The sequence below is a fragment of the Manacus vitellinus genome, unplaced genomic scaffold, assembly GCF_001715985.3.
Source record: "Manacus vitellinus isolate BGI_N305 unplaced genomic scaffold, ASM171598v3 scaffold_9_pilon, whole genome shotgun sequence".
Classification (NCBI taxonomy): domain Eukaryota; kingdom Metazoa; phylum Chordata; class Aves; order Passeriformes; family Pipridae; genus Manacus; species Manacus vitellinus.
This window is the reverse complement of record NW_021940917.1, coordinates 16,936,691-16,956,730: the sequence shown is the minus strand read 5'-3', so window position 1 is coordinate 16,956,730 and position 20,040 is coordinate 16,936,691. Positions and strand designations below refer to the sequence as shown.

General features: G+C 46.0%; 1 protein-coding gene across 3 annotated transcripts in view; it reads left to right on the top strand.

Moving 5' to 3' along the window:
* PSD3 (pleckstrin and Sec7 domain containing 3) overlaps positions 1–18,458 on the top strand; it is a 116,992-nt gene extending 98,534 nt beyond the window's left edge. For all 3 annotated transcript variants that reach the window (XM_018085996.2, XM_018085998.2, XM_018085997.2), the window contains 2 exons: positions 1,676–1,819; positions 8,262–18,458. In XM_018085996.2, the coding sequence (XP_017941485.2) occupies positions 1,676–1,819; positions 8,262–8,474 (357 nt within the window). In that variant the 3' untranslated portion in view covers positions 8,475–18,458. The remainder of the gene's footprint in view (positions 1–1,675; positions 1,820–8,261) is intronic.
* Positions 18,459–20,040: the final 1,582 nt, after the last annotated feature.

The following is a 20,040-nucleotide window of genomic DNA, read 5'->3' as shown; positions in this document are numbered from 1 at the left end:
GGTTTTGTGGGATGAATCATGATGGACAGTACTTCTTCAAAGGGTCTCTTCCTGGTCAGGCATAAGTCGGAATGCAGTGAGGACCTAACATGGATGAGGAACAGAGTTTGGACATGACAGGTTGGGCAAGATCATTGTACCAGGTTTTCCTTTAAAAGCAGAGGATCTCGGTTAGTCCAACCAAAGAGGGATGTGACAAATCTATATATAAAGGAACAACCAGTCTAGAAAAGATCTACTAGAAGGTTGGTTTTGGTTTTTTTCCTGACAATGTGCAGCACACACAAAAGCTCCAAAGCTGGTGCCCTGGAAATTACAAGTACTGTATTAATAGCTGCTCAAAGACCTCCTGTTATCAGGCTGTAGAACTTGCTGCCACAGGATGTCACTGGGACCGGGGATTCAGCTCAATGTAAAGAGTGGTTGGGCACTAATGGGAGAGTATGCAGAACCAGGGTAGTTACTAACAGCAACAAGAATTTTTGGCAGCCAATAGCGAGTGGTTTGAGCCCTACCACGTTTAGGCGGAGGCAAATTATCCCACATGTTTCTTTCTTCAGTTCTCTTGCAGAAGAGTCGAAACGCAAGATTAGCTGGGGCTTAGCTATCATTTTCTGTAGAAATTTTCCTCCTCTCTGCTTTTCCTGCAGCTCCAGCTCCGTGAGCCAAGAGGCTCAGTCCCTGGTGTGACTCAGTGCAGTGCAGGCGTGTCCAAGCTCGGCTTGAAGCTGTGGGCTGCACAGCCACACCACTGAGGGACAGCACTGGCAGCTGTCCCCTCCTCTGAGGTTAGGTGCCTACAACAGGAACTGAGCTGGGTACTTGTTATGGCTGGCTAAGTCACCAATATCTGCATGATCTTGTCTATATTTTGGACTTACCTACTTCAAACATAATTTCAGATCCCAGCCTAGAAATGGACAGAAGGCCATCCTGCAGGAGCTGGAAACCCTCTGAGATGAGGGAAGGTTAGCTGACAGATGGACTGGAGGAAGTGAGTGGGCCTAGGATTATGATAAAGGAAATTGCCTAGAAAGTGGGAGTAGCAACTCCTCACTTTCTCCAGTGGCACAATGGGATAAGAGCTGGTAGCAGCTTAGCAGAATGAAATACCTTTTGGGGACTGGACAGCCCTTCCTCTTCTGAGTGCATTGTATTGTTCTAAACAAATAGAAGGCACACACCAGAGAGCTTTTAGTAGAGCAGAAATAGAAGGAAGGGCACTGACTCTATGTCTTTTCTATCCTGGAAGGAACTCCATTTACATTACAAAGACCTGAGGCAGGGTCTTCACCTCTCTCCTTCTGCCCTTGGTTTGACTGCATACACAACACTCTTAATTAATTTACAAAAGAGTGTATTAGAGCAGAAGTGTCATGTTGTCAGTAATGCTCTGCAGCAAGCTGCTTTTGTTGCTCACAGCAAGTCGAGGGATGACAGGTTTGCTCTCCTTCCCAGTGGCATCTTCTGGCTGTTGAATTTTTCTACAAACTTGGCCACTTTTCTCGGGTGCCTTTGAGACAGCTGTTTGGGGGCAGAGCTTTGGGATAACAGACCTTATAAATCTATAGAAAAATAAACTACTTGGTATTATTGTACTGGGATCTCTCTTACTTTCCTTTGCTTACTGGATATTTTAGAGTCTGTCACTTAAATGCCTAATGTGTTTCTGAAGGATGAACAGCTGAAGTCCCATGAAGCTAAGCTGAAGCAGATCTCCACTGAGCTTGCTGAACATCGCTCCTATCCTCCTGACAAGAAGCTCAAAGGCAAGGAAGTAGATGATTACAAACTGAAGGACCACTACCTGGAGTTTGAGGTATGTATGGGAAACATTATTACTTTTACTTTTTGGGTGTGTATGGGGGATGTCTTATACTTGGGGTGGAGTCCTAAAGTTCTGCATTTTTCTGCTTTACGTCCCCAAGAAGTGTGTTTGAGTAGGCAGAAAAGTCACAGCAATCCCAGAAGCTGGAATGCGGCGTCTTTTTCTGACAAGAACTTCCTGTGGCCTTACCCATGAATTTAGCTCCTTACCTGTAGCACGGAGGATAAAAGTGAGACCCTCTGTCCTTTCCTCATGTATCTGTTTGAAGAGATGATAGAGTCTTCAGGCAGGATATGTCTTGTGTTGTAAGGCTGTGTGTTTCCTACTGTGTTGGACGTTCAGTCTTCACAGAATGGCTGCATTCTGCAGTAATGCGGATTAGGATAATTGTCTTCCATTGGTATGTTCTGAAGGAACTGACATTCTGAAATTACTGTCATAGGCGTGCCTCATCAGAGCCATTTGTATTGCGTACCAGTGAGCTGGATGTCAGGATGAGAAGGAAAAGGGTAGAATTAAAGATCACGGGACTGAGTGATGCAACTTAGGCAACTGCATTAGGTGATTGTTCTGAGTATCTGGCACAGCTTTTATCCATCATGGTGTCTGCCACATTGTAGAGCTATGTGGGAGCAAGTTGGCAACCCACCAGGTGTCTGGTGTTTGTTATGACTACACCTTTGAGCTTTTTCCCCCAGAACTGCGAGTCAGTGTTGCCTTGGGTCTGAAAGGATCCTACTCTAAATAGGCAGTGCCCGGCAAGGAAAATCCATAGTCTGAAGAAGAGGAAGAGCAGATAAGATAAAAGTCAGAGAGACCACCAGAGCTGATGCTGGAGGCCACACAGCACAAACCTCCAGAACTGAAGTAAGCCTCCTGCCCTGTGTTACCAGTTTGTATTAGAGGAACTCTTCTCACTCCTGCACTTGACTGGTTGTGTACTTTTGCTTTTGCAGAAGGTTGTGATCTCTATGTTGAGTTTCACTTCACAATAGCAAAATAGTCAGCATGGCCTTATGAATGGAGAATCATACCTGACCAACATGATGGCCTTTTGCAATGAGATGTCTGGTATGATGGATGAGGGGACAGCAGTGGATATTGTTTGTTCTTCACTTTAACCAGGACTTTGACACCATCTCCACTAACATCCTTGTAGACAAGCTGATAAAGTGGATTAGGAAATTGGCAGTAAAGTAGTCTGGCAGAACATTCGAGATCAGTGGCACAGTGTCGGTTTTGAACACGGCACTCAGAGCAAGCCACACACTTTGTCTCTGGAAGGGGTCTTGTGCAACTTGGAAGAGCAAGGAACTTCTTGGCTTTGGGTCCTTGACACAAAGTTTATTTTCTATTCCTTCTAGAACCAGGATGAAATGTAGGCTGGAATTTTAGATGTTTTCTGAAAGATTGATGGAGGAGTAGACTGTTGTGGATTTTTTTCTGTTTTCTGTCAATTTCATCGTGGTGATCTTCAGAGAAATATTCCTCAGGTACCTCAGTGCAAATCAGAACCAGTACAGCAGAGGAAACAAAAGATGTCATCTTCTCTATTAAGAGTCTCAAACAGCAATTGATCTGTGCAGTTCACATAAATGGTCAGCACTGCAGGAGTGCCCATGTGAGCAGGAAAGCGGTGGAAACAACTTCAGTTATGTGTGAGAAATGGTAATTCAAGGTGCTTCTCTGCAATACTTTCTTATCTTCACAGTTGGCACAGATTTCACAGGCCATGTCGAACTATCGAGAGACCATTCCAAAATGTCAGAAGTCAAGCAGACAAGGTAGAAGGCCAGCTTGGCTTAGCAGGGATCTACTTTTAGAGTTAAGGCAAAAAAAAGTAGGTGTTTGCCTATTGGAAGCACAGTCAGGTGACGTGGGAGGAATACAGAGATGCTGCTCACCACTGCAGGAGAAAATTCCTGTGGCCAAAGCTCAGTTGGAGTTGAAGCTGGCCAGAAATGTGGGGGACAAGAAAAACAGGTGATTTTAGTACATTAATGGCAAAGGGCAGTGCTGAAATAGCATCACACCATTACAGGATGAGGATGGTCACCTCACAAGCAGGGACAGAGACAAGGCAGAGATGTTTAACACATTCTTTGCCTCTGTCTTCAACACGGATGAGGGACCAAGGGGGTCTCAGTGCCCTGAGCTGAAGGACCATGAATGTGAGAATGATCAACTCCCAGTTAACCCTGAAGTTGTGTGGGATCTGCTGCTCCAGCTGGATCCCTACAAATATATGGGACTTGGTGGTATTCATCCCAGAATCCTCAAAGAGCTGGCTGATGTCATCATGAGGACTCTCTCAATAATTTTTGAGCAGTCTTGGGAAGAATATGGAGAGGTCCCAATATACTGGAAGCTGGCTAACATTGTCACAGTGTTCAAGAATGGCAAGAAGGAAGATCCTGGAAACTACAGACCTATCAGTCTCACTTCAGTGCCTGGTAAAGTTATGGAGAAGATTATTGTGGGAATTACTGAAAAACACCAGAAAGACAATCCAGTCATCAGTTGCAGCCAGCACAGCTTTGTGAGAGGAAAGTCCTGCTTATCAAACCCGTTTTCTTCTTATGACAAGGTAACCCACCCAGCTGATCAAGGGAAGCCAGTTGATGTAATCTTTTGGGGTTCCAGTAAAGCTTTTGATACTGTCTCTCACAGGATCCTTCTGGACCAAATGTCCAGCCCACAGCTGGATAAACACACCACGTGATGGGTGAGCAATTGGCTCACGGGTCAGGCACAGAGGGTAATAGTGGATGGGGTGACATCAGACTGGAGACCTGTGGGGTTCCACAAGGCTCCATCTTAGATGCTCTTCAACATCTTAATAGACCACTTGGATGCAAAACTCAAAGGAATACTAAGTAAGTTTGTTGATGATACTAGACTGGGAGGAGCCATTGACTCCCTTGAAGACAGAGATGCCCTGCAGGGAAACTTCAACAAGTTAGAGGACTGGGCAATCACCAACCATGTGAAGTTCAACAAGGGAAGTGCTGGATCTTGGACCTGAGACAGGGCAACCCAACCCTGGATGTACATACAGACTGGGGAATGAGATGCTGGAAAGGGCCCTGGGGTCCTGGTCGATGGCAAGTTGAATCTGAGTCAGCAGTGCCCTGGCAGCCAGGAGGGCCAACCCTGTCCTGGGGGCATCAGGCAAAGCATCACCAGCTGGGCCAGGGAGGGGATTGTCCCACTCTGCTCTGACCTGGGGCAGCCTCACCTCCAATATTGTGTGCAGTTTGGGGCACTAAAATGTAAGAAAGATATAGAGATAGTAGAGAGCATCCAAAGGAGAGCTATGAAGATAGTGAAGGATCTAAAGGGGAAGCCATACGAGGACTGACTGAGGTCACTTGTTCTGTTCAGCCTGGAGAAGAGGAGACTGAGGAAAGACCTCCTTGCAGTTACAACTTCCTTGCAAGAGGAAGCAGAGGGACTGACAACAGTCTCTCTGGTGACCAGTCACAGGACCTGAGGGAGTGGCCTGAAGCTGTGTCAGGGGAGGTTTAGGTTAGATACTAGAGGAAGGTTTTTCACCCAGGGGGTGGTTGGGCGCTGGAACAGGCTCCCCAGACCTGAAGTGGTTACAGCACCAAGCCTGACAGAGTTCAACAAGTGTTTGGACAGTGCTCTCAAGTACATGGTGTGATTCTTAGGGCTGTCCTGTGCAGGGCCAGGAGTTGGACTTCTATGATCCTCGTGGGTCCTTTCCATCTCAGAATATTCTGTGATTCTTTGAGTGAAAAACCAAACCAAACTAAAACGAAATGGTGAGCCATATGAAAACCATGAATGAAAACTTTCTGCTGGTTTTTGGGTTTCCTGATCTTCCCTTTAGAACAATGTCCTGCTGGGGTCAGGCAGGAGGTGGTGACAGAGCTTGCTGTATGGTTAAACCAAAAGGGAAAGAGGCTGGTGAGGCATTATTTTGTAACTGCCTCTTCCAGGTTGAGATTGCAGGCCAGACTTTGTATCTATGTACATAGATGTTGATACGTCTCCAGAAGCACCCCAAAATGGCCTGTGAGTCACTAAGGAAGCGGCATAGTCCCATTAGGGAGGAAGAAGCCATTTTCCTTTTCTGTAGGTCATTACAGTTCCTTTTTGTTCACACCCTAGCAATCCCTTCATTCTTGTTCCTGGTGAGAAACAAGTGAGATGATGTTTCCTTCTGAGAGGAGGTGAACCGAGAGGTGACTGGTCCTTACTCAGGGATGCAGTAGGTAGCATATCTTTTTGATGGTCTCTTTGCTTATAGACACCAAGGAAGGAGCAGTTCTCTTTGCTTCTCTCTGAGGCAGTACTGCACCAGATTGCAGAAAACTTGTTGCTTGTTGCAAAAAATCTATAGTTTGAGAAAGATCTTTTGAGTGCTGTCAGGAGAGAGGTGAAGCCAGAATACTGATGGGAGGCTACCTCGTCTCCACTTTATTATGTTCTTTCAGTCTTCAGAAATAATGTTGCAGAAACTTTTGAATTATTTCAACTTCTGTGGTTTTATTTACTTGACAGAATTTTCCAGATTAATTTCTTTTAAGGCAAAATTCCCACCAGCTTTTACCTAACTGCAAATGTCAGGTCACTAAAAGACCAAGTTTTTTGCAGTTGAAATAAAAATAGAAATGCATCGATTAAGTGCAGTAGAAATCAGGGGCCCACAAAGTCCAGGGAAAAATGGCCATTTGCGCACATATAGATCCTGGATTTCCGTTCTGATTGGCGAGTCTTGTGACCCTACTAGTGTTTACTGGACTTATAAAAAGCAGATGTCCATATGGCAGTAAAGTCCCTCTCTCATTTGATGACTATTACGCTATTTCCAAGCTCAGAGCACCGGTTTGCCTTTTTCAGAGGTGTCTGGTTTGCTGTGTGATGAATCATCCATCAGCCCTGTGCATCATCATCAGGGTTCTGCTTGCTGTTTCTCCATTTCCATTTTTATTAAATGACACATCTTACCTGCTTCATGTGTTTGTCTCTCACATTATGGAGCTGGAGCTCCAGATACGGAATTGATAGGAATGCTTTTTTATTGAATTTTTAGGTCGATTTTGTTATGATCCTCCTCTGTGAGTATTTGTTTATTCAAAAGACTCTCAAAACCCAGTCACCTTCTCTTCTTTCTCCCCCCTCCCCCTTTATATTCCACAGTTCAAAGCAGTTACTGAGCTTTTTGACTTCCTACCCTCAAATAAATGTTTTTACCAGAACTTTATTTTTTACTAGAAATTGGAAAATTTTTTCTTAAATACCTTTTCCTCTGCCAGGAGCAAAATAGTTTGGCTGCTGTTTTGCCACTTTAAAATACAAATTAACAATCACAGGGGATGTTTACATCCTCCTTCCCTGACCCCCAGCACACCAAGATTGCCTTAATTGCAATGCCTGCACCACGTCTTCAGGGGATATGTCAGGGGCAGGTTACTAAACAAATCCTGTGAGGTGGATTGCTCTGTTCTGAGGACCTCCTGCCCCAGCACCTGTTTTTGAGGCCCTGCAGGGATCTTCTATTACAGTACCCTCATTTTGTTCCTTTCTGAGTTGTTTCTTGCAGAAAGATGTAATCCTGGCAAGCAGAGGAAAATCTTTTGTTGGAGAGGGAAAGGTCTGGTCCAGATGTGGAATAGAACAAGTGGGGATGGCACACAGTAAAGGGAACTTTTTCCATTTGAAAAATACAAGGGTCTGGGCAGAGAGCAGCCTTCATCATTCCCTGTGAGTGACCCTGGCAGGAGAACTGCTGCTGTCATAGCCCTCTCATCTGCTCCTTTTTGTCAAGGTCTGGCCTTGCAGAAGATCCTCTCAAGGGCTAGTGGTGGCCAAGCTGGTACTGTCTGAACTTAGTGGGACCCTACTTTGATTTCTCCAGGAAATTTTCTGCAGGAAAAGCAGTCACACAAAAAGCAGGAAACGCGGGACCTGCTGGGGGGAGTGAAGAGTTGCAGGGTAGAGCTGTAGACAACCACAGCAGGACTTCCGCTGTCCCTTAGTTCACTGCACTTTATTTCCATGCCTGGATGGGACCCATGGCATCTCAGTGTGCCTGAGCACAGGATATGCCTCCGTGTGACTGAGGTCAGCAAGCTTTCACTTGGTAGTGTTACATGGAAATCCCCGTGTGCTCCAGCTAGCCGCGAGCCACCGCTCAGCAGAGTGTTGGAATTCGTGTGCTGCAGAGCTGAGTGCCTCTAATTGCACGGCACCCTGGGGCTCGGTCTGCCCGAAATCCTTTTTGTACAGTTTAATTTACATTAGCCACTGTCGTTCATGTCCACATCAGGCACCATAGTTCGCATCCGTATTAGGCTGCTGGCTTCCAAGGCCGGCAGAAACCATTAAGTTACCCAGACTGTCTCTCGAGTGCTCTTGCAGAATTTCTCCCAGACTGATTTGGACCTTTCTTTTAATTTCCCAGAAAAATCGCTATGAGATTTATGTCAGCCTCCTGAAAGAAGGAGTGAAGGAGCTGCTGAGTGGAGGAGAGAACGATGCGCCAGGACTGAAGAAATCCCACTCGAGTCCTTCTTTGAATCAGGAGTCTCCAGTTAGTGCCAAGGTGAAACGCAACGTCTCGGAGAGGAAGGACTACAGGCCAGAAACACCCAGCATTAAGCAGAAGGTCACTTAGGGTGGAAATGACAGCGAGGGGAACAGCCATGCAGCAAAGTACCGGTGGTCAAAATTTTTTTCATTTAATAACCTGTCCTTCACAAAAAATAAGTGCATCTGCCTGAATGGGGTGTTAGTGACATTTTCTATTGTATATTTTGCTGTTTCTGTGCAGATTGTGGGAGATGTCTTTGCTCCTGCTTTGCTTTGCTTTGTTAATTTATCATTTAGCAATTGAAGCATCGGGACTTTTTTATGTTGTTCTGTTTCTAAAGGAGCTGGGGGAGGGGTAGAGCGCTGTGACGTATATTCTGTCTCTTCCCCATTTATCTCCTCCCATCGGCATGTGGCTTTCATCTCTCAAGTCACTTGTCACTTTATTTACGTGGTGGGTGGGAAAAATAACTGGACAAGTGCTGCAGTGCTGTGAATGTAAGCTGTAGCTGCGGGAGAAGCTGTGCAGCTGCAGAAGCCTGGCTAGAGCCTGGGGTGCTGGGAACATTGGTTTCCTGTCAGTGTGGGTCATGGTACTGGTACTTAGCAGCAGGTGCTACAGTATATAGTCACTGTTGCTTATTGTTACTGCATTGACGGTGGACCCACAAGTGTGAAGGAATGAAACCTGGAAACCTCTGGCAATGCTGGGATGATGGCATTGGAATAATTTGTTTGCTTCCTTCCAAGCGAAGTCTTCTCCTGAGTTTGCAGGCTGGAAAGCTGGAAAGTCTGGAAAGTATCCAAACCCGTACTGTCTCTGCTGTCACGGAGATTAGGGTTTACCCAGCTGGAATGACTCTCTGGGTTTTACATTTATTTGCAGAGGAGGCTGCTGTAGATGTCAGCCATTAGCATTATATATTAAAAACAAAGGGCCTCTGTGTAGTTTTTAACTATACGCTCTCACTTAGCTGCTATATAGAGCCTTATGATATATTGTGTCCTGTTGCTTCCCCTTCCAGGAGTTTCCTTGTTGGTGTGTACAGAGAGCTTCTTTCAGTTCCTCTGATAGTGACAAAGCACTTTGTCTTTTTTCTTCAGGAAGGGATTCTCCTCAGTTCTCCATTTTCCTGCTTTAGCTCACATATAGGTGGAAGAGGCTGGTGCAGACCAGAGGAGGGGGCAGACATGTCCTTGCTGCAGACTAGGGTTTGATACTGTCCTGACTACTCTGTGCCTAGAGGCCAGCACAAGGCAGTCTCAGCTTTGTCAGATTGTACCCTCCACCCACAGAGAACAAGCCCAGCTCACAGCTCCCGCATACCCTGCTCCAGGCTTTCAGAGGAGAGCACAAGACAGGGAGACACCACCATGGGTAGAGCTTTCCATACCTGAAAGCCCACAGACCCTTGGAGTGGCCAGCAGTTTTCAGGCATAGAGAGTAGAAAGATGATGTAGAAATTATTTTCCTTCTTCCCAGCCCCTCTTCCCTGGGCAGCATCATGGCTCTGCAGAGAGCAGTGGCTCTACTGTTACTTAACATCCTGGGTTTTAATCTCAGGTTTGATACTGGCCGACAGGGTGAGCTTGGACAGGTCTCTCCTGTTTTGACTCACCCTTTCCCTAAGCGGAGTAGTACAACCAAACTGGCCTTTCCTGCAGACTACCTTGGTACATAATGTTGAGGACCATTTGAAAATTGTTTCTTGGTGTTCTTTTTGTTGTGCCTGGCACTGGACTGCCTTCCTGATGGATGCAATTCTAAATGCATACAGAAATGTCAAGATCAATGCAAGGACTGTTTAGAAATGCGCTGGTGTTTCCAGCCCGAGTAGTCAAAGGGCCACGCATCAAAAAAAATTGCCACCTGAGCAGATTTGTGTTCTGCCAGACTTCCCAAGGGTCCAGGTCAATTAATCTAGCTTATTGAACTGCCAGTTCAGTGGGCAGAACTGGGAGCGATCAAAGAGAAAAGGCCTTTAGCAGACATCTGTATTAGGGAGGGTTCGTAGCATACTAAAATCCGAAACCATGACACCATTGATAGCTCAACAAAACCGATATTTTTACCAAGAGGTGGCCAACAAAACGAACAAACCCAAAAGAGAGGTAGGGAGAGAGAAACAAGCCCTCAGTACTACTTCCCCAGTCACCTAGCTGTTGCCCATAAAGTTATCTTACCGAGCTAGAGTGCCCACAATCACCCATAGCAGAAGCTGCATCCCTGGAGAGTCAGCAAGTTCACAAATTGGCAGGCGTCCCTGCCAAAAGGCAACGTTGTCCTTGATGTGAAGCTTCCTACCTTCCAAGAAAGAGCTATCTGCTTTTATACAATTAACTGAGTGACCTCAGCCTAGGCAGGTGTGGCCAGCACTGCCCAGCCAGAGGTCCTCAGTCCCACCCTCCGTTATGCAAGTACTATCTCTTCTGCACACACATGGCCTGCGTGCTGCACCCGAGGGGGTCTTTTCCAAATGAGTCTGGGGGTTTACTTCGTACCCATAGTCTTCAGTCTCTCCTTCAAGTGACCTTGGAGGACGATCAGCCAATCATAAAACAGCAATTAAATATAGTTTATACAAGAACTCTCTCCAAGGACGAAGTTTCCGTTTTATTGGTGCTTGTTTTCTCATAACTCGGCAGAGAAAGAACAAAACTTTTACAGGTGGCTGGGCCAAACACAGACCAAAAGTATCAGCGTGATTAGCCCCTGATACAACACCGCATGACTTGCCTTCCCCACTGAGTACCACCATGCAACAGCTTTCCCAGTGTTGTGCTGACTCTTGGCTGTAACGAAGATTTTGCGCTTTCAGGTGCTGGGAGGTTTGGGAGCAACTTGATCCTTGCAGCTGTGGCCTGGCAGCAAAACCAGATGGTACTGTTTTCATAAGTGCTGTTGGGATACACGTGCATCTGGCATCTGCCACTGGGAGCGGCCACTCCATGATGAAAGTCGTGAGGTTGGCCCTAACCTCGCCAGCGTTGCTAAAAACTGCAGAAGTTATACATTCTTACTAAGGTAGAGTTAACATCCAGTCCTCCCGAGGAAGAGAGAGGCCTACTGCTGCTGGAGCCAAAGTGATGTGGTGCAGCTTGTTGGGTAGGGAGACTCAGTGTAGGCAGATACACGATAGGGCTTATCGGGAGGGATTGTTTGCATTAATTAAGAGTGGTAGATCAGCAGTTCATGGAAGGGAAAGAAAAGCTAGATGCCTGCAGCTGCTCATCATGCTCTGGAGGTTTAAAACAAATGAGTGGAACAGACAGAAGAAGAAATTCATTTGGGGAATGCCGAATGCATATTGGAGAAGAAAACTTGACCCCTCTGTTGTGGGATCTGGTCCTACTGCAGGCTCTGCAGAAATTAGCTCTGTCCTGGCCAGAGCCAGGACACTCTTGCATAACAACATTAGGGCACATGCAGGAGAAACAAAACCAAAAACAGTGCAGATTTGTAAATGGGCCCTGCTAGGCTGTGAGGGTGAGGTTCACTAGAGGGTCTTTTTGAAGGCAGGCTAGAACATGCTTAGCAGACCGCTTGTTATTATGGAGTGCAGTGGTTTAAATGGCAAAGAAGTGACTTTTGACTTCTTTTTCCTCTGGCTTTTAGCATATTCTGGTTGCTGTAGACTCCAGTTAAATTGCTGAGCTCAAAAAGAAATTACTCCTGTTTAATGCATTTTCCAGCTTTGACACGGAAACTGGATAATTCCTCTTCAAAGTCATTGCAGAGAAGACGATTTGAAGCAATAGAAAAAGTCAAAAAGTGAACTGCAAAAATGATAATTTTTTTTATTATTTATTCTCTATTTCCATGTATACTTGTTAATGGATTAGGGTATATTTTTAAGTCTCATCTGGGCTTATCAAATGCAGTTTTTCACTGCATTTTTTAGTCATTTAACCTTTGTTGAGCTTGGAGCACTCTTGGTGAGGCTGCTGAGGCATGCCCATTAGTTTACCCAGAATTTTTAGGTTCTGCTCAAGTTTTAATTAATGCCATTTTGCTCTGTTAGTTTACACTTTTTAAGCATCCCAGGCACCCATGTAAAAATGCGCCTTTTGGAGGCCAAGAGAAAAATGCGATCCTGTTGTGAAAGGCTCCTCTCCTCCCTTGGGAACAGGATCATCTACCAAGCAGTGCTGTAATATCTGGTGATATTATAAAGTGGAGATTCTCAGGAGGTTTCAGCAGTGCATCTCCTTGGGTGGCAGCATTGAGAGTCTGGCAGAGTGGTACCCTGCACCCTGCCCTTCTTTGCTGAAGTGTTTGCCTGTAGGAGAAATCAGTGCTTGACCTCAGCACCTCAGGAGCTTTGGTTACGGTAGGTAAGGATACTCTGCTGGTTTCCAACCCTCCTCTGGGACTCAGCATGCACCAGAACTGCGTTTCAGTGAGCAGCCCTGCAGCTTCCTGGGGGTGCTCAGTGTAAGCAGGAGTTACTGGCAGCCGCCACGAGCATGTGTGCATGCAAGCAAGCCTTTGCAGTGATGCAGGGAGGCGTCATCCTTCCTTGTCAGCCTCCCTGCTGCAGTGTGCAGCCGTCACTCGGGCAAAGCCTCTGCCTGCAGGCTGAGAGGAGGGATGCAAAGAGGGGAGCAGGATGGGGCCAACAGCTCCTCACTTCCCCCCTCTTGTGGTGCAGACAGTGGTTGTGGAGGGACCCACCCTACTCTGAAGCACTGCTGTTGCTCACCCTCAAGGGGCTGAACCAACTTATATCCCCAGCTAAGGAAGGAGAGACAGGAGAGGGCCTCACTGATCTGCACCCGACAGCAGAGAGGTGAGGGAGAAGCGGAAAATTGCCTTCCCCTCTCCCCACTCAGCAACCAAAGAAGATGAGGTACTCTCCTGAAGCCAAAACCACGCTCTCCTCCATGAGTCATCAGGACGCAGGGGTCTGGTTGAGGTGGTTTTCGTTCGTCAGTGGCTGCAAAAGAGGCTCTCTGGGCTGGCTGTGTGTTTGTGTGCATCTTGCAGATAAATCACGCATGGACCACTGAACATGAGTACAGCTTCTAAATCCAGTATTTATGTTGTGTCTTTATTTGATGTAGAGAGATAAGTCAGCCAGCAGAGTGATTAATGCAGCGGAGCTATGGGGGAATGCCGTTCTGTTGCGACGCTGGCTCAGGCGGTTTTTCATCTGTAGCCAGTCACTTGTAAATGGTTACCAGAAGCTTTCTAAGGGTTAGTAAACAGCTGGTCGCTTTGATGCTTTCCCTCCGATCCCACGTGCTCCCAGTCTGTCCATGTCAAGGGGCTCTCCTGGAGCGCAGTGCTCAACACAACCATGGTTTGAGCCAGAGTTTGGCCTAGCAGCCCTCCAGAGACTGGAATTTGCACAGCTCCAGTGCCTTGGAGTAACAAGGCTGGTTGCTCTTCTGACTTGAAACAGCCAAAATTTTTGCCTTTCTCCAGTGGGGAAATGAAGTTGATTAGAGCAGGCCATTCAGTGAGGAGGTGGTTCTGGCAGTGGAGAAGGCTAAAGGTGACACAGTTATCACCTGGCTTCTTGAGGGCATTGTGTGGCCACGTTCTCCTCTAAAGCGGTGAAGGCTTTTCTCTGCAGATGGCATACTGCTTACTGTGTCTGCATTCGCCATTCCTAAATGAATTTTGGTCTTATTGCAGTTAGTCTGACAGCTCCTCCTACTTTTCTGTCATGCTGCTCCTGTCTGTCATCTTAGCACCTCAGCTGCTTCTGTATAACAGGTCTGTTTCCTTCCATGCTTGCAGAAATCCAGAAAATTTGGCTGTCCCATCTTGCATTGAGAAAACCTGCTCTGAAGCAGTGCTGTGTTGAGTGGATAACCCCGTGAACAGCTTTTCACTCTGCTTGTCGGTAGCCTGTGTTTCCAGCCACAGTTATAGCTGGGAGGTGTGAGACCGAGTTTTAGACTGCTGTGATCCTCTAGTGTTATGCTGCAGGGATGTGAAGTACCCCCTCCCACACTCAGACCAAACACTTGCAACATTCCGAGCCTTCTAGTATCCAGGTTGTTGGAAACACTGTCTGCTTTTGCAGAGGCAAAGGCAGTATACACAGCTTATGTCAAGTAGTCTTTTGGCTTGATGCTTGTTTAAAGTTTCCCCAGTATTGCTCTCCCCAGGCTCTGGGACATCACATCTGCTCTGAGAGGGCAGTTAATAAGTGCATATTTCTCACAAGAGCACAACCATTGCTCCCCAGCATGTGTTCCCAGCATCCGATATCTAGGCTGCCTAGAGGGATGAACTGTAGAAGCTTTTTCAAAAAGAGCTAGTCAGTAGCTTGTGCTTTTTAGAGGATATTTTTAGCGCATACAGAATCAGTATGCCTGGCCTCTCCTCTCTCCCAGCAGGGTAGTATGGGGAGCTGCTTCATCTGGAGCTTCACGGTGGGGGCCTGAGCTCCGGGAAGCCATCAGAGAAATGGTACCACCTGAGCAGAGCAGCAGTGCACAGGACAGTGATTCTGTAGGAGGGAAATGAGCCAGTGCCACCCTCCACGGCTGGTCACCTGCTGGAGACTGTGTGCTTGAGCATTGCCCTCAGTGCTGGGGGTGATTAGAAACACTTGGCTCCCTTTTCCCTCTAGATTGTGCTGCTTGAGGAACTGTCCCTACCACTTGCTGCTTTTTTCTCCCTTGTGACAGCAGCACCCTTATCGAGGGGTGCCACAGTCCCTTTGTGAGGAGACTGGTTTACATGAGAGCAAGAAGGACAGGTCCTTGGAAGAAGTGTCCCAGTGCCATCTGGGAGTGTCTGCTCTGCTGATGGCAACATCCAGTTGAACAGTGTTAGGAGGTAGGTTCAGCCCTGCCTGAGACAATGTCCCTTGCTCATACCTTTTGTGAGCTGCACTGAGGTTATATTTTAGTTAATTATTAGAGCCCTTCCCTTACCAAATGCAAGCAACAGCTTTCCCAGAGGCCACATCATTGACCTGACTTTGCTCCTGTGATCAGAAGGAGCAAATTTCGGCCAGCCCAAAGCATTCTCTGTTCCCCCCCCCCCCTTTGAACACTTAATTATTCCATAAAAATTATAAATGTTTAAAGAATGAGGGACCTCCCATGGCATCTGCTATTAAGTCTGGGCCAGGAACAAGCTGCAGTACAGGCCAGAGGTTTATTTGGACCAATAAACATACATCACTTAGCAATGCAAGGATTGAAAGTGCTACAAACCATGAGGGAAGGACTTTTCTCTGACTTAAACTATTGTAATTAGTAGCCACTCTGTAGCAGTGGTCCTGTCTGTAACTCACCTAAAGGAGAACAGCACAGCAAGATACTTTTTGTTTAAGCAGGCAAGGTTTCAGGTCTTGCCTAGTGGATAGCGTGGTGTAACCACAGAGCAGCCAGCCAAGCTGCCATGGAGGATTGTTTGACACGAAATCCTCTGACTCCCTCCTTGCTGGGAGAAGGGAGATCAGTGATGTTGAGTCTGTGTCACCGCATAGGGCAAACTCTACTGCTAACATAAGTCTTAACTCACACTCTTCTGAAAACCTCATGCTCAGTGCTATCAAATTCCGAAAGACTGTAGGATGAGAACAGGGGTGGGTTGTAGTTGGTTTTTTTAAAATTTGTACATATTCGTGACAACTATGTCCTCTTACTCGAGGCTAGGTTTATAATTTGGCTGAAAGAACAGAGTTTTTTGGGAGTTTGAAAACTTTGAAATCGCTAGTCTCTGCGTGAGGTACACCCTGAGGCTTACATTCCTTGGTGAACATGTTTAAGTGATGCCTATAGATGTGTGTATATATTTCATAGGTATAGTATGGCTTCTGTGGCACAGCACTCCAAAGCCCGCTGTTCTTTTCTGAGGCTTATTTTGGTCAAAGCACTTCAGCAGCTGCAAACATTATTAGGATGCTTGTTGTTCTAGTTGTTCACAAATGAGGTTAAGCAGTCATCAGAGCTTTCACAGATTTAGGGTATCCCTTGAGCTGCCTTGATCTCCATGTTTTGTCCACCAGGGGCTGCCTGTTGTTCTGCATGTTGAAAGCAAAGGCATATATTTCAGAGTCTTAAGCATGGGTTAGTGGGTGGGATTTTCTGCCAACTTAATACTAGGCTAACTTTCTCCCTGTTTGTATCAGCCAATGCCTGCACCGGGAGCATCCATGCTGACTTCTGAAAATCGTGCTCTGGGGATTTAATACACAGCTTTACTTCTGAAAATGTTGACCTTGCTCTGTGAACATTCAGCAAGGGGACATCATGTCCAAAATTGTCCAAGAAGGACAGGTGCCTGTGATGTCTCCTGCAGATACAGCTGTACAGCAGTAGTGAGGGGTTTTTTGTGCAACTGTACAGATTTCCACAAGAGTGGTCATCAGCAGGGAAAAGAAGAGCAGCAGGGCTGAAATATCTTGGGCATCTCATATACCTCCCAGAGGTTTCCCTTGGGATCTTTGAACAACCTTTTGACAAGTTGCTGGTCTGAGTAAAAAGACGTAAGGAAACCCAGTGGGTTTTCCTATTGTGCTCTAGTCAGGGCAACACTAGCATGATCTGCATAATACAGAGCAAAGCCTGAGGGTGTGATTCTTACCTGGAGTCATAAAACTCTTTCACACGCAGTTAGTTTGAAGCACTTGAGCAACTTCAGTGAAACTATGCCTTTGCAGTTCACTGGACCACGGCCAGAGCAATTGTGTCTTGCAGAACTGAGACACAAGTGAACTGCAGCTCAGAATGGTACGAAGGGGGACATCCCCATCACCTTGCTTTGGGCAAGATGTAGTCCTGTAATTCTTTTTCAGGCAATGAGCCTCTCCCTTGGGTTTCCTGCCTCCCATGGTGATGTAGTGGGAAGATGTGAGTGAGCACCGTTGCTCTCAGAATTGCAGTTAAGAAGCATCATTTACTTCCACCTGAGCTGTTGCAGTGTTGCTTTCTCTTAGGCTAAGAAAGAGGATTGAATTTTCAGTCAATGTTGCATGGTAGCCATTTGGGAAGCATAACTCTTGGCAGTGGTAGTACAGAAAAAGGTTTTGCACATGCCTGTACATACACCCTATACATCTCTTATGTGCAGAACCAAACTTACAGAGCCTGCCAGCAGTCCTTGCAAGACCTTTTCTCTGGGTGGGCTCCTATCCCTTTTGCAAAGTGTTGGAACCTTCTTTCTGATAACCTTGAACTCAGTTTACTCTTGTCACTGAATTGCTGGAGTGTTTTTCATTCAACACACTAGAGACGCAGTCCCAGTCTCACTGCTTTGTGGTAACCTCTTGGTCTGCTGTGAAGCAGCAACTGAGGTAACCACTAAATCTTTTCCAGCAGCCTGGAACTTGCTGCTCTGACTCTTGGGGAGGTCATCATCTCAGGTTTGATGTTGTCCTACCACCAGGACACCCTCTTTTGTCCCTGGGAACATGCATGGCCAGAAAAGTATACTCGGAGGTCAGAGTCAGAGCTGTGCAGACTTAAGTCAAGCCCTGGTTCATGGGAGATGTTTCCATGTGCTGCTGATGTCCATAAGGACTCAAACGTATACTTGCTTACACAGAGATGTTTTCCTGAAGCAGAGTTGTCACTCTTTTCTACAGGTATCACAGGATGCCCTCCCTTATTCTGCTTCATATATCTGGTACTAGAATGATCATTTCCTGGTAAATGAAGGCACTTAATCAGTCCTCTTCCCCTTGGAAGAAGGGCTTTTGGGGATATTGTTATATCATTTAAAATAATATTTTGGAATTTAAGTTTACATTGCTTTATTTTTCACTTGAGGTGACTGTATATAAATATTTTCCTCTATTTTATCATTGCTGATAAAGTAAGCCTACAGTATACAAACAAATAATTTGCCTTTGATGTATTGAAACTGTGAGATATAAAGTAGACTTCTCTCGTGTCCATGTTCCTGACTATAACTCTGTTCCTCTGTGTTTTTATAAGTTGGAATAAATGTTGCTTACGGGCAACAAAGAGCCTGCAAGCTTCCCAATAATTTTTATGTCATTGAAATCAAGCAACCCTATTGAAGGATCTCACATATGTATAATGATATATGTATATGTACAAACTTTAGAAAGAAATAAACCAAATGTATTTCATGTTCTGCAGTTGAATGGGGTTTTTTGTTTGTTTGTTTGTTTGTTTGAGCCCTGACAGTTGCTTCCTACAACCAAGAACACGACGGTGGTTTTACAGGTCTGTAACAGGGAGGTTACAGACCAATGAACTGGTGCAGCCCTTTCCTTTCCCAGTGCACCCTTCTGACTTCCATCAGTCAGCAGTTTCAAGGTTTCCTGAGCTGGAGCATACTGTGTGCCTTACAGAAGCACAATCTGCATCTGCAGGGCAGAGGCCAGTGCATCCCCACAGAAATATACAGCAAATGGTCCTTACCAAACAAAACATGAAAAGAGGCCTGTGGTTGGGGTAACCAGCGGAGCCCAGGGCAGCTGGAGCATGCCTCTCCTCCTTTTGCTCATAGGCAAGAGCAAACATCCCTTCTGGCTGTGTAGCCTGCAGAGTTACCACTGCTTGCTGTAAAGAGACAGCAGGAAGAGAAGTAACTGGTTTTCCCAACACATGGGTTGAAAGAGGGAGGCTGCAGCAAACAGCTGCTCAGAAACGACTGGGAGTTGAAATTTGTATGAGGTACTTTGTTTGAGGGCCCTGTTGAGGTTGGGAGTTGCTGTTGACTTGGTGGACGGGAAGCAAGGACAGGTGAAAGTCAGAAAAGTCAGACGCTAAAGAAAAAGGTGGAGTGCAAAAAGGCAGAGATGGGAGTGGTTAAGAAACTAGGGCTATGCAAAGTGAGAGGAAATAGCCTTGTGCTTGCAGTTGGGTTGGACACAGCTCAACATGGGAAGATAAGACACTCTGTGGAGGGTGAATAACAGGGCAAATGAAGAGGATGTGTCCGACACAGGTGGGGCGTGCCCAAGCTTTACAACAGGGCTAGGAGGTTGTACTTGGAGACAGTATTAAGGAAGGCATGTTGTTTCTTACCAAGATTTGGGGGAATGTTTGACTGTACTGAGATGATTGTTTCATAGTATTTTTCCTCCTAGAGTGTCAGCGTGTTGCCTTCAGATGAATGGCAAGACCTTCAGCGCTCAAGATAGTTTCGTGCTTGGGGTTGTTTTCACACTGTGCCATGGGATGTCAGATTTTTTTGTTGCTGTTCCATCCTGGTTACCTCAAAGCACTTGGGATTTTTTATTCCCATGGATGCTCCTGGATTAGTGTGTCTTTTATGAAAAGACTAAACAAAGTGGTATTAAGGATGGGTGGGAGCGTTTTACAAAGATGTATTAAATGCCTGCTCTAAGCCCAAATGAATGTTTGAACTGTGTCTGATGTTAATGTCAGTGCTGCTCACCACATCTTTTCTTATTTTGTCTTCCTAGCTGACAAAGTCAACACTGAGCGTCTTCTGGTGATTTTTCTGCCTGGAATCATTAGTCACGTCACGTTGCTCACAATGCATTAAACTAGAACAAAATGACAGAACAGATGCAAAGTGAAAGACAGATGTATTTGTATTCTCTTCATTGTCCACTTTCAGTTCAAGTTTCCAAGTACAGAATGTAATTATCAAGGAAGTCTGAAAGAGCTAGCTTATATATGCAGGAGAAACCTCCACGGTCCACAGCAGCTACAAAAATTTTTTCGACTATTTATAAATAATG